The sequence below is a fragment of the Bos indicus genome, chromosome 4 (genome assembly GCF_029378745.1).
Source record: "Bos indicus isolate NIAB-ARS_2022 breed Sahiwal x Tharparkar chromosome 4, NIAB-ARS_B.indTharparkar_mat_pri_1.0, whole genome shotgun sequence".
NCBI classification, from domain to species: domain Eukaryota; kingdom Metazoa; phylum Chordata; class Mammalia; order Artiodactyla; family Bovidae; genus Bos; species Bos indicus.
The window spans coordinates 103864687-103877619 of NC_091763.1; the positions used below are offsets into that span (position 1 = coordinate 103864687).

At 42.1% G+C, this 12933-nt stretch overlaps 1 protein-coding gene across 3 annotated transcripts in view; it reads right to left on the reverse strand.

The window, feature by feature from the left end:
- Positions 1 to 12933, reverse strand: part of PARP12 (poly(ADP-ribose) polymerase family member 12) — a 59901-nt gene that overhangs the window by 25802 nt on the left and 21166 nt on the right. For all 3 annotated transcript variants that reach the window (XM_070788240.1, XM_019959175.2, XM_019959173.2), the window contains exons 4-5: positions 10004 to 10102; positions 6496 to 6619 (exon numbers count right to left, since the gene is read on the reverse strand). In XM_070788240.1, the coding sequence (XP_070644341.1) occupies positions 6496 to 6619; positions 10004 to 10102 (223 nt within the window). The remainder of the gene's footprint in view (positions 1 to 6495; positions 6620 to 10003; positions 10103 to 12933) is intronic.

The following is a 12933-nucleotide window of genomic DNA, read 5'->3' on the forward strand; positions in this document are numbered from 1 at the left end:
ATTAGCCTTTGCCCTGCTTCATTCCGTACTCCAAGGCCAAATTTGCCTGTTACTCCAGGTGTCTCTTGACTTCCTACTTTTGCATTCCAGTCCCCTATAATGAGAAGAACATCTTTTTGGGGTGTTAGTTCTAAAAGGTCTTGTAGGTCTTCACAGAACCATTCAACTTCAGCTTCTTCAGCATTACTGGTTGGGGCATAGGCTTGGATTACTGTGATATTGAATGGTTTGCCTTGGAAACAAACAGAGATCCTTCTGTTGTTTTTGAGATAGCATCCAAGTACTGCATTTCTGACTCTCTTGTGACCATGATGGCTACTCCATTTCTTCTAAGGGATTCCTGCCCACAGTAGTAGATATAATGGTCATCTGAGTTAAATTCACCCATTCCAGTCCATTTTAGTTCGCTGATTTCTAAAATGTCGACATTCACTCTTGCCATCTCCTCCTGTTTGACTACTTCCAATTTGCCTTGATTCATGGATCTAACATTTCAGGTTCCTGTGCAATATTGCTCTTTACAGCATCTGACCTTGCTTCTACCACCAGTCACATCCACAACTGGGTATTATTTTTGCTTTGGCTCCATCCCTTCATTCTTTCTGAAGTTATTTCTCCACCGATCTTCAGTAGCATATTGGGCACTTACCGACCTGGGGAGTTCCTCTTTCAGTATCGTATCATTTTGCCTTTTCATACTGTTAATGGGGTTCTCAAGGCAAGAATACTGAAGCAGTTTGCCATTCCCTTCTCCAGTGGACCGCATTCTATCAGACTTATCCACCATGACCCGTCCATCTTGGCTGGCCCCACACGGCGTGGCTTGGTTTCATTGAGTTAGACAAGGCTGTGGTCTGTGTGATCAGATTGGCTAGTGTTCTGTGATTATGTTTCAGTATGTCTGCCCTCTGATGCCCTCTCACAACACCTACCATCTTACTTGGGAACATTTCATGCAAAGATGGGCACAATAAAGGACAGAAATGGTATGGACCTAACAGAAGCAGAAGATATTAAAAAGAGGTGGCAAGAATACACAGAAGAACTGTAGAAAACAGAGCTTCACAACCCAGATAATCACGATGGTATGATCACTGACCTAGAGCCAGACATCCTGGAATGTGAAGTCAAGTGGGCCTTAGAAAGTATCACTACGAACAAAGCTAGTGGAGGTGATGGAATTCCAGTTGAGCTCTTTCAAGTCCTGAAAGATGATGCTGTGGAAGTGCTGCACTCAATATGTCAGCAAATTTGGAAAACTTAGCAGTGGCCACAGCACTGAAAAAGGTCAGTTTTCATTCCAATCCCAAAGAAAGGTAATGCCAAAGAATGCCAACTACTGTGCAATTGCACTCATCTCACATGCTAGTAAAGTAATGCTCAAAATTCTCCAAGCCAGGCTTCAGCGATACGTGAACCGTGAACTTCCAGATGTTCAAGCTGGTTTTAGAAAAGGCAGAGGAACCAGAGATCAAATTTCCAACATCTGCTGGATCATGGAAAAAGCAAGAGAGTTCCAGAAAAACATCTATTTCTGCTTTATTGACTATGCCAAAGCCTTTGACTGTGTGGATCACAATAAACTGTGGTAAACACTGAAAGAGATGGGAATACCAGACCACCTGACCTGCCTCTGGAGAAACCTGTATGCACGTCAGGAAGCAACAGTTAGAACTGGACATGGAACAACAGACTGGTTCCAAATAGGAAAAGGAGTACATCAAGGCTGCATATTATCACCCTGTTTATTTACCTTATATGCAGTGTACATCATGAGAAATGCTGAGCTGGAAGAAGCACAAGCTGGAATCAAGACTGCCAGGAGAAATATCAATAACCTCAGATATCCAGATGACACCACCCTTATGGCAGAAAGTGAAGAGGAACTAAAGAACCTCTTGATGAAAGTGAAAGAGGAGAGTGAAAAATTTGGCTTAAAGCTCAAGCTTCAGAAAACGAAGATCATGGTATCCGGTCCCATCACTTCATGGCAAATAGATGGGGAAACAGTGGAAACAGTGTCAGACTTTATTTTGGGGGGCTCCAAAATCACTGCAGATGGTGACTGCAGCCATGAAATTAAAAGACACTTACTCCTTGGAAGGAAAGTTATGACCAACCTCAGTTCAGTCAGTTCAGTCGCTCAGTCATGTCCGACTCTTTGCGACCCCATGAATCGAAGCACACCAGGCCCTCCTGTCCATCACCAACTCCCAGAGTTCACTCAGACTCACGTCCATTGAGTCAGTGATGCTGGAGTGGCCGAGAGGAGCTACCCCACTCCCCCACGCCCGAGGCCAGGGGTGGAGGCCAGGAGGAGCAACCCCACATCCAAGGAGCGGTGGCTGTGCGGGCGCAGGAGGGCCTAAAGGAGCTATCCTGCGTTGAAGGTCAGGAAGGGCAGCAGTGAGGAGATACCCCTCGTCCAAGGTAAGGAGCAGCAGCCGCGCTTTGCTGGAGAAGCCGTGAAGAGATACCCCACGCCCAAGGAAAGAGAAACCCAAGTAAGACGGTAGGTATTGCAAGAGGGCATCAGAGGGCAGACACACTGAAACCATACTCACAGAAAACTAGTCAATCTAATCACACTAGGACCACAGCCTAGTCTAACTCAATGAAACTAAGCCATGCCCGTGGGGCAACCTAAGACGGGCCGGTCATGGTGAAGAGATCTGACAGAACGTGGTCCACTGGAGAAGGGAATGGCAAACCACTTCAGTATTCTTGCCTTGAGAACCCCATGAACAGTATGAAAAGGCAAAATGATAGGATACTGAAAAGAGGAACTCCCCAGGTCAGTAGGTGCCCAATATGCTACTGGAGATCAGTGGAGAAATAACTCCAGAAAGAATGAAGGGATGGAGCCAAAGCAAAAACAATACCCAGCTGTGGATGTGACCAACCCAGACAGCATATTAAAAAGCAGAGACATTGCTTTGCCAACAAAGGTTCGTCTAGTCAAGGCTATGGTTTTTCCAGTAGTCAGGTATGGATGTGAGAGTTGGACTGTGAAGAAAGCTGAGTGCCGAATAATTGATGCTTTTGAACTGTGATGTTGGAGAAGACTCGAGAGTCCCTTGGGCTGCGAGGAGATCCAACTAGTCCATCCTAAAGGAGATCAGTCCTGGGTGTTCATTGGAAGGACTGATGCTGAATCTGAAACTCCAATACTTTGGCCACCTGATGCGAAGAGCTGACTCACTGGAAAAGACCCTGATGCTGGGAGGGATTGGGGGCAGGAGGAAAAGGGGATGACAGAGGATGAGATGGGTGGACGGCATCACTGACTTGATGGACATGAGTTTGGATAAACTTTGGGAGTTGGTGATGGACAGGGAGGCCTGGCATGCTATGATTCATGGGGTCCCAAAGAGTCGGACACGACTGAGTGACTGAATTGAGCTGAACTGAGGGATGCAATGCACAGTATGATTAACTATAGTTAATGATGCTGTATAGCAGTATTTGCATGTTGCTAACAGAATGAATCCTAAAAAATTCTCATCACAAGAAAAATAAAGGTATTAAAGTACATTTAAATGAGTTGCTGTATTATGACGTCAGTTCTCCCCAAACGTAATAGACAATGCAATTTCTAGTTAAAAAAAAATCACACCAGAGTTTTTTTGTGAAAACCAACAGGCAGATTTTAAAATTTCTGAAGAGGAAAAAAAGACCAAGAGGCAAGATAATCTGAAGGAAAACAGTGGGAAACTGCCTTACCAGACACCTAAAGTTACTGTAAAGCTCTTCTACATGAGACAGTGTGATACTGATAAGAGACACACAGATCAATGAAGCAGAAGGGGCCAGAAAAAGAAGTGTATTTGCTAACTCAACACCTAACACAGACAGCATTGAAAACAGGTGGAAAAAAGATGGCCTACTTACAAAAGTAGTACTTGGCATCTAAGTCTGAAATTAACCTATACAATATATTACATTTTGTCAAATCTGACTCAGTTTGGGTGGGTTTAAAAATCGACTGACTTCTGGAAATGAACAATGTAAGATAGCTGAACAACATGAACCTATTTAATGCTACTGAACCTTACACTTAAAAATGGTTAAGATGGTAGGTAAATTTTATGTCTGTTTCGTCACAATTTTTTCTTTTGCTGAGTAGAGTTTAACATTTGGCAGCGGGTGTTGTTCTTTTGTCCATAAGAGACAGAGGTGAATTACAAATGTATTTTTTTTTTAAATCACCTGAAATACCTCTCTCTCTCTCTCTCTATATATATATATTTACATATATCCCAAATATATTTTGGCTCACTTTTCTCAGTTTGGTTATTTTGGTGTTTTTTTTTTCCACATGGACTATTTTTAAAGTCTTTACTGAATTTGTTACAATATTGTTTCTGTTTTATGTTTTGGTTTTCTGGCCACAAGGCATGTGGGATCTTAGTTCCCTGACCAGATGGAACTTGTACTTCTTGCAGTGGAAGGTGAAGCCCTAACCTTTGGACTGCCAGAGAAGTCCCTGCCTCATTGCGATTTACTTTTTGAATATATTTTTATGTTTTTAATCTTAACCTTTTATTTATTTTTTAATGCTTTACTTATTTTACAATCTTTCATGTTGGAGTGTAGTTGGTTAACAATGTCGTCTTAGTTTCAGGTGCATAGCAATGTGATTCAGTTATATACACACACATACACACACACACATTTATCTATTGTTTGTCAAATTCTTTTCCCATTTAGATTATTGCAGAATATTGAGCAGAATTCCCTCTGCTCTACAGTAGTTCCTTGTTATCTATTTTAAATACAGCAGTGTGTACATGGCAATCCCAAACTCTAAATTTTTAGTTGAATATATTTTTTAAAGTGGTCTTTGGAAATTCATCTTCATAAGAATGAAATTGGACATATACTCCATCACAGGCAAGGAGAGGTTAATGCAGTCCTTAAAATGTTAAGAGTTTTTAAAGAAAAATTCAGGACAATTTTTTGACAGTCTCAGGATAAGAAGAATTTCTTATGACACAAAAAGTAGAAACCCTCCAAAAAAAAGGAAAAGAAAAAAACAGTATAAAACCATAAAGAAGACGATGGAAAAATACTTCTCTTCATTAACAGATACCTTAAGCTGACAGGGGGAGTTCATTTATTTTCAATATATACTTAATACCCAGACACTTGAAGAATTCCAAAACTAAGGAAAAGCACAACCTTTCCCCTCAACAAAACAGGCAAACTACAAACACAGACATTTCACAGCAGAGAAAGCACAAGTGGGCACTGAGGAGACACCTCTCCTCACAAGGATTCAAGGGTATGCAAACAGAGACCTCACTTTACACTGAAGACCAGAAAAGCACAGATATCAGACTGCACCAAATGTGAGAGAGCCACGTCATTACAGACCGCTAATGGGGGTGGGAAGCGGTACAGTCACTGTGGAAGACAACCTGGCACCCGCCAACAGAGCCGAGGAGGGACCAGCCTGGCTCCCAGCAGGCTCACCCCCAACACCTAAGTCACAGAAGCCGGAGCACATGTGAACACATAAACACATGGGAACCGTCGACAGCAGCTCCCTTCAGACCAGGTTAAAGGACAGGCAAGACTATCTGTGCTGACAGACGCTGAATCAGCAGTGGTTTGTGGCATGGACACTGACCGGAAGAGGGCTGGAAGGGGGGCTTCTGGGTGATGAAAATGGTCTACAGCTGGATCAGGGCATTGGCTGCACAATTTATGCCTTCCTCAAAATTCACTGACCTATATGCTTAGTAGCTGTGCATATCACCAAGTATCCATTTTAACTTAAAAAGCCTCAGAAAAGGAGAGGAAGAGAAGGGGGAGACTTAGATAAGGGCTGGCTACATGAGCCACTTAATCTTCCAAAAGGGGGATAATTTGTTTCACGTACTTTACCAGCATCAAGTTGCACATAACTGTACCCTAAGCACAAATTTATTTTACCCACTCAAAAAACGGGCTCAAATTCTCTTCTTGGCAACATATGTTCCAAGGAATCCAAGATACGGTAAGCATTTGAAAATAAAGTTACTCAACACTTCCCCGTTTACTCTAAGTGAAAATTCTAGGACATACGTAGAAAAATAAAAAAGACTGAATGATAAACAGCAGTTCAGCTGCATGACTTTACAGGCAAAGGCTAAAGAAATTTCACAAATGACTACTTTTTGGTTTTCTGGACTAATCAATGAGGATACATTTACATAATCAATCCCAGAATCAAATCATTCAAAACTTACTTGGTACCCCTCCCTCACTCCTCTCCCCATAGCTCCTCCCTGAAAAAAGAGGAAGATGAGGGAACAGAGGCGTCAACCACCAGCATGACCATCAGCCCTCAATTTCCAGCCCAGAGCCTCTGCTTGTAGACCAGGTAGCCTGCTTACTCCATGTGTGTGTGTCTGTCTGAAGCCCATCAAAACTAAAGCCCACTATGTCTAAACTTCTTATACTGCACACAAAGGCCCAGGCACAAACAGACACAGATGACGTATTTCATACCTGTCTCTTGCAGGATTGCTATATGCCTCTTCAATAAGCTCCATTTTGTGCAAATCCTTCCACTTGCCTCCATCTAAGACTTGCCATCGATATGGCAAGTGGAAATGAACTCTACTGCACTTATCTGAAATAAAAATATAAGGAGGTAAGCACATTGGCAGCACATAGCATGGCCCAGCCCTGTGGTTCCCAATGGGTGTGGTGCTGCCTGCTGACCTGGCAACATTTTAGAAATCTGTGAGGGAGCCTTTTTTAATGACGTCATACCTGAGCATTTAGATACTGAATTTTATTATACACACTTGCCTTTTATGTCTCCCTTTTTAACAGGACATTAAACACATCAAACCTATTTTTTAAAACTGTGTGTTGGTAGGTTACATTATGTATGAATTACATCTCATGAGAGTAAAGCAGCTGATCATGAGATGGTCAAAGCTTCCATCCCTGCAGGGGGCAGTCTGTCCATGCATTATTGCCATATATGTGATATTTGGATGGAGAGCGATCACACCAGAAATGGAGGCAGGTCCATCTCTACTAGAACCATCCAAACCCAAACAGGTCCTACCACAGGTGGGTCAGCAGCACGGTTCCAGTCTGCCTTGATCTTTGTGGCTACCAACATGCTCTCCCCTTCTCAACATACCCCACTCCTAGAATGTATTATACACATGGCCTGGATCTGTGGTTGCCAGCCAACTGCTCCCACTGCCTTCCCTGTGCTCCCCAGGTCTGTCCCTCCTAGTACCTCCTGCCTGCTGTGCCTTGGCCAATGCCAGCAGCTCACCTGGAACGCTGCTCACACCCACCTCTACCTGCAGAGGTTCTAGTACATCCTGAAGGAGGAATGTTGTGAGAGGAAAGGGAGACAGGAAAGAAGTGCAATGGGAATCTCCACACTCTGATACCTGCAGGATCCATATACTATTAGGTAGAAAGATACACAGGTATGGAATGCCTCTATTTGGGTGAAAAAATAGAAAAGACAGGATTAGATATATTCTCACTAAATACACATGTGGGAATGGGAGAGGGAAGACTAGGTGGCTGGGCACAAAGGTATGAGGAAAGATTTGAATTTTGAAATGAAAATATAGTCTACAAAAGTCAAACATCTGTATCATTTGAAAAAAGGTACAAAATAGTGTGCATAGTGACCTTGTGCAAAAAGAGACTAGATATACACTTCTGCTTGAATAAAATCTTTACGGAAGGATATTCAAGGAACTAGTAATAAGGACTGTTTATGGAGGGAATCTTGGTGCTGGGAAAAAGGGTGTGAGGAAGACATTTCTTACTGTCTTTTGTACATTCTTAATTCATCTTTCAAAGTAATAACAATGAAGTCTGGCTAATTTGACACCTGACAAAGATGTGAAGTGAATAAAGAATATTGAAAACTATTACAAATCAATAATGAGATCAAACAACCCAATAAAAAATGGGCAAAACAGTCACAAAAGACCATATACTGTATGATTCCATTTATATGAAATATCCAGGCAAACCCATAGAGACATAATGTAAATTATGTAGTTACCAGGAGCCTGAGGGTGGGGAGAAGGGGTAGTGACTGCTAATGGGTTTCTTTGTGGGTGATGAAAATGTTCTAATATTAACTGTAATCATGGTTGCACAAATTGACTATGTTAAAAACCATTAAATAAATTGTATACTATGTGAAATATACTTAATATCTTAACAAAGCTGTTATTTGCCTGCAAAATAGGCAAAAGATTTAAGCAGATACTTCACAGAAGATATGCAAACAGCCAAAAGGCATATGAAAATACACGCTAAACATCATTACTTATCAGGGAAATACAAATGAAAGTCACAATGGATATCACTACTCATTTACTAGGATGGCTAAAATTTACAGGACTGACAATACCAAGTGCTGACAGTGATGCAGAGCAACCAAAACTCTACTACACAGCTGGCGGGAAAGTGAAATGGATCCACTTTGGAGGACAGTTTGGCAGTAACTTGTAATGTTAAATACATGTTTATCATACGATCAGACATTCCACTTTGAGGTCTTTACTTAAGAGATGAAGACATATATCCACATGAAAACCTGTACATGAAAACTGACATAGAGGTTTTATTCATAAAAGCCCCAAACTGGAAATAACCCAAATGTTCATCAACGTACATATGTATAAACAAATTGTAGTTAATCAATGCAACAGAATACATGATTACGTTTATTTAAAATTCTGGAAAAGGCAAGTCTAGTAGTCCCCATCAACAAAAAGCAGATCAGGGATTGCCTTGGGTCAGGAAACTGGGTGGTGAGGATCAACTGTATGGGGGCATAAGAGCAATTTTTGGAATGAGAGAATTGTTTCACATCCAGATTATAGTGCCAGTAATATGGGCAAACATATTCCCCAAAACTCAAAGGGTGCATTTTATTTTGTATTAATTATATCTAATAATGCTGATTTTTAAAAACATATATATACATACACAAACGTGTGTGTGTGGTGTATGTGTGTATCTCACACATTGCCTGACCTAGTATTCCATTTCCAGGAATCTATCCATGGTAAAATGCATGTATACTCAGATGTTCAAGGAAAAATCATTCTAATCAAATACTACACAGTTGTTTTTAAAATCCAGGTAGACATACACATATGTACTAACATAGAAAAAATCACCAAGACACACCATTAGGTAAAAGAAGTAGGTTAAATAATGCATATCACATGTTCCCATCTGTTGACAAATATGTAAAACAAATATGACCACAGTCCCATGTTTACCTTTGGAAGGCTGAAGGAAGACTTCAGGATTTACTCTGTACCATTTCACTCATTTACAAAGTGAAAGTATTCATGAATTGCTTGGGTAGTTTTTTAAAGACTGAAAACAAAACAGGAAGTTTGGGTGTTTGTCTTTTTTTTAAGAAGAGTCACCAAATTTGAGAAGGAATCATTCTTTAGTCAAAGCCCAGGACATCAGCAAGAACAAAGATTTAGTAAAAATACAGTCTCTCTCTCACACACACACACACAAAACATTTGCTACATCTGATAAAAAAGAGAGTATTGAGAGAAACTCTGAACTTAAACAAATTCTCATCCCCCAAGAGTACACAGAGGGGTCTCCTCCTGTTCCTAGGTTCTGAGGCATCTCTGAGACTACAACCTCCTTCTAGAAGGGAACTAGACTGGGCATCCGAGTGTTTCTGTGGGTTTGTGACCTCACACTAAGCTAATCAAGGGACAACACCTGACATTCGTTTGCTGCATGAAACAAACAGTCCCCCAAACTCATCTACAGTTTGATTTTTAGAAACTCAAGTATTCAATAATTCTTACCACTCTCAACTCCCCAACAAAATCACTGAAGTGCCACCAGCTTGCAATTAAGAATGCCCGAACCTCTCTGGATGGGTGAGAGGACCTTGAGGGGTGACATCAGAGCAGAGCTCTGGGAACCAGGAGCAGCTGTCCCGCCTGCAAGTGGATGAAGGGGTTTCCCCCCGACTCACCTTGAAAGCTACAGCTCTTCCAGATATGGAACAAGCAGATCTGATCACTCTCCTCTTGGGTGGCAGTGTTTAGGGACACAGAACCTGTGTCTCTTCTTTCTACAAAGAAAGACCACAAAGATATGTCACCAGTGCTTCTGATATGGGGCTGGAGTAGTTCAAGGTACAAAGGAGAGAGAACAGAATTCATTCATTCCTCTGCATGAGGCAAAAGTGGGCAAGGCAACATCACAAAATCTTATAATGTTCTAGATGAAAGCACCCTCAGACATACAGGTGGACCCTCTCTGCCTTTTATGGAGGAATCCAGGAGCCCAAGGCCATATGACTGCTGCCAAATCCAGGACATCATGGTTGGGGTGAGCTTTTTCTCAGCTCTGGCTGTGCACCCAATTCACTAGGAGACCTGTTTATAAACACAAGTGCTCAGCTCTCCCTCAGACTGACTCAATCAGCAGCTTTCAACAGTGGAACCTGGGACACTTTAATAGGGAGGGGTGGGGAACCACTAACCAACACATTTTCCTTCTGTATCTACAGCCGTGATTACCCCAGAGAACAAGTGAAGGCTGCATTTTATAAACTAGATTTGATTCCAAAAGCAAATGAACTATGAGAATTGGGTTCCAATACCAAAAAAAAAAAAAAATTAATGGAAAGCCTATAATTCAAAATGAAACCTTATTTAGGTTAACTATAAGAACTTCCCAGATGGCATAATGGTAAAGAATCCACCTGCCATTTCCAGGAGACACAAGAGATGCCAGTTTGATCCCTGGGTTGGGAAATCCCCTAGAGTAGGAAATGGCAACCCACTCCAGTATCCTTGCCTGTAAAATTCCATGGACACAGGAGCCCAGCAGGCTCCAGTCCATGGGGTCACAAAGAGTTGGATACAACTGAACAACTGATCATGCGCATGCACACACACACACACACACACAGATGTTAATGTAACCAGGAGGATGCACATGCTTTCAAAGTCTACCTTTACTAGAATTGCTTCAATGAGCCATTACTTAATAATTACATTTGGGCATGCCCCAACTACCACCATGTAAACCTATAAAACTCTCCTTGTCATCACTCAATCACCTCCCTAAATTAAAACCCCACAGGACTTGAATGAAAATGTACTTTGTTTTCAGGCTACAGAGTTCGGTGTATTAATTTGATCTTATTTTTGAGATTGAAAGCTTCTATACTCTTAGATTGGAGAAGGCAATGGCACCCCACTCCAGTACTCTTGCCTGGAAAATTCCATGGACGGAAGAGCCTGGTGGGCCGCAGTCCATGGGGTCGCTAAGAGTCGGACACGACTGAGCGACTTCCCTTTCACTTTTCACTTTCCTGCATTGGAGAAGGAAATGGCAACCCACTCCAGTTTTCTTGCCTGGAGAATCCCAGGGACGGGGCAGCCTGGTGGGCTGCCATCTATGGCGTTGCACAGAGTCGGACACGACTAAAGTGATTTAGCAGCAGCAGACATCCACAGGCTGGACCTTAAAGCTCACACCTGTGGCACTTTAGAGGTTGCCTCCCTCTCCCTCCAGGGGCAGGTATCCTTCCCTGCCTTTCTAACAAGGCCATAATCCAACTGACACTCTTAACAATCTATTAAAGCAAAATCGTTTGCTTCTAGGCTTCCTACTGTTAGAAGAAACTAACCAAAAGTAATTGAAGAAAATGTAAAGGAAACATACAGCGAGGACACCTCTCAAATATAAATCTCAGGTAAGTTTAGAGTGGTAAGTTAGTTTGCTGGTCATCCTGGCATTAATAATTTAGGAAGTGATCTATTAAAAATCCTAGATTATCAGTACAGCTAACAAGTTGGGGGAGCCGTGCCTCAGAGACACCTAGAACCAAGGCCCAGGACACTGGCCAGTACATGGCAAGGACTCATGTTGAATGAAAAAACGGATTATCAGGATGACCAGCCAGCAGCAGATAGTGTGAAATTCACAGGACACCAAGGCATCGTAGCCTCCCTGGTATTGAATCATGGTATTCACTTCCCACAGTATAACAGGTACTCAAGAAATGCTTACTGGGACTTCCCTGGTGGTCCAGTGGTTAAGAATCCACCTTGCAATGCAGGGCACAGGAGTTTGATCTCTGGTCAGGGAACTAGTAGCCCATGTGTGGCAGAGCAACTAAGCTCATGCAAGGCAATTAGAGAGTCTATGCTCTGTGACAAAAGATCCCGTGTGATACAATGAAGATCCCATGTGCCACAACTAAGACCCAACACAGTCTAATTACAAGCTTTATATAAAAAAAGAAATGCTTACTAAAGAAACAATCTCTGCTCAAAATCCCCCCATATGCCTGTCACTAAGCATGACATTCCTCAAAAAATAAAAAGTATCCTGGCAGGTTCACCATTCAACAAGTCAGTGCCAACTGTAGCCCAGCAGGTACCATTTAGAGATGAGCACTGAACAAAGTAAATTTGCAATGATGAAAAAAAATTCCATTCATGTCAAAAGAGAGCCAAAATTAAAATATGCTTCATTCAAAAAAATAGATAAAATGTGCCTCATGCACTTATTAAAAAAAAAAAAATCTCAACAGAACATAACGCAAAGGATGGCCCCAGAATTGTAGAGCATGGCATTCTTAACTGTGGGGTCCTTCACAGGAAAACAAGCTCTCCAGGGCAGAAGAGGGAAGACTAGATAGGGAGAAGCAGCATCACTCATCTCTACGCAGATCTCAGGCCCAGAGGGAATTCACCCACCGTCCACACCAACCCAAATTTGTTTAAAATGTGTTTGTTCACAGCTCTGATTTCAACTCATCTTCACAGCCCCCACTGGCTGGAAAGGGGTGGCCAACTCCCTTTTTCTCAGAGCAGCACAGACTTGCCCAAAGTCACACATTCCATTTGGCAGCCAGCTGGAATCTAGGAGCCCCAGCCCAGAGCC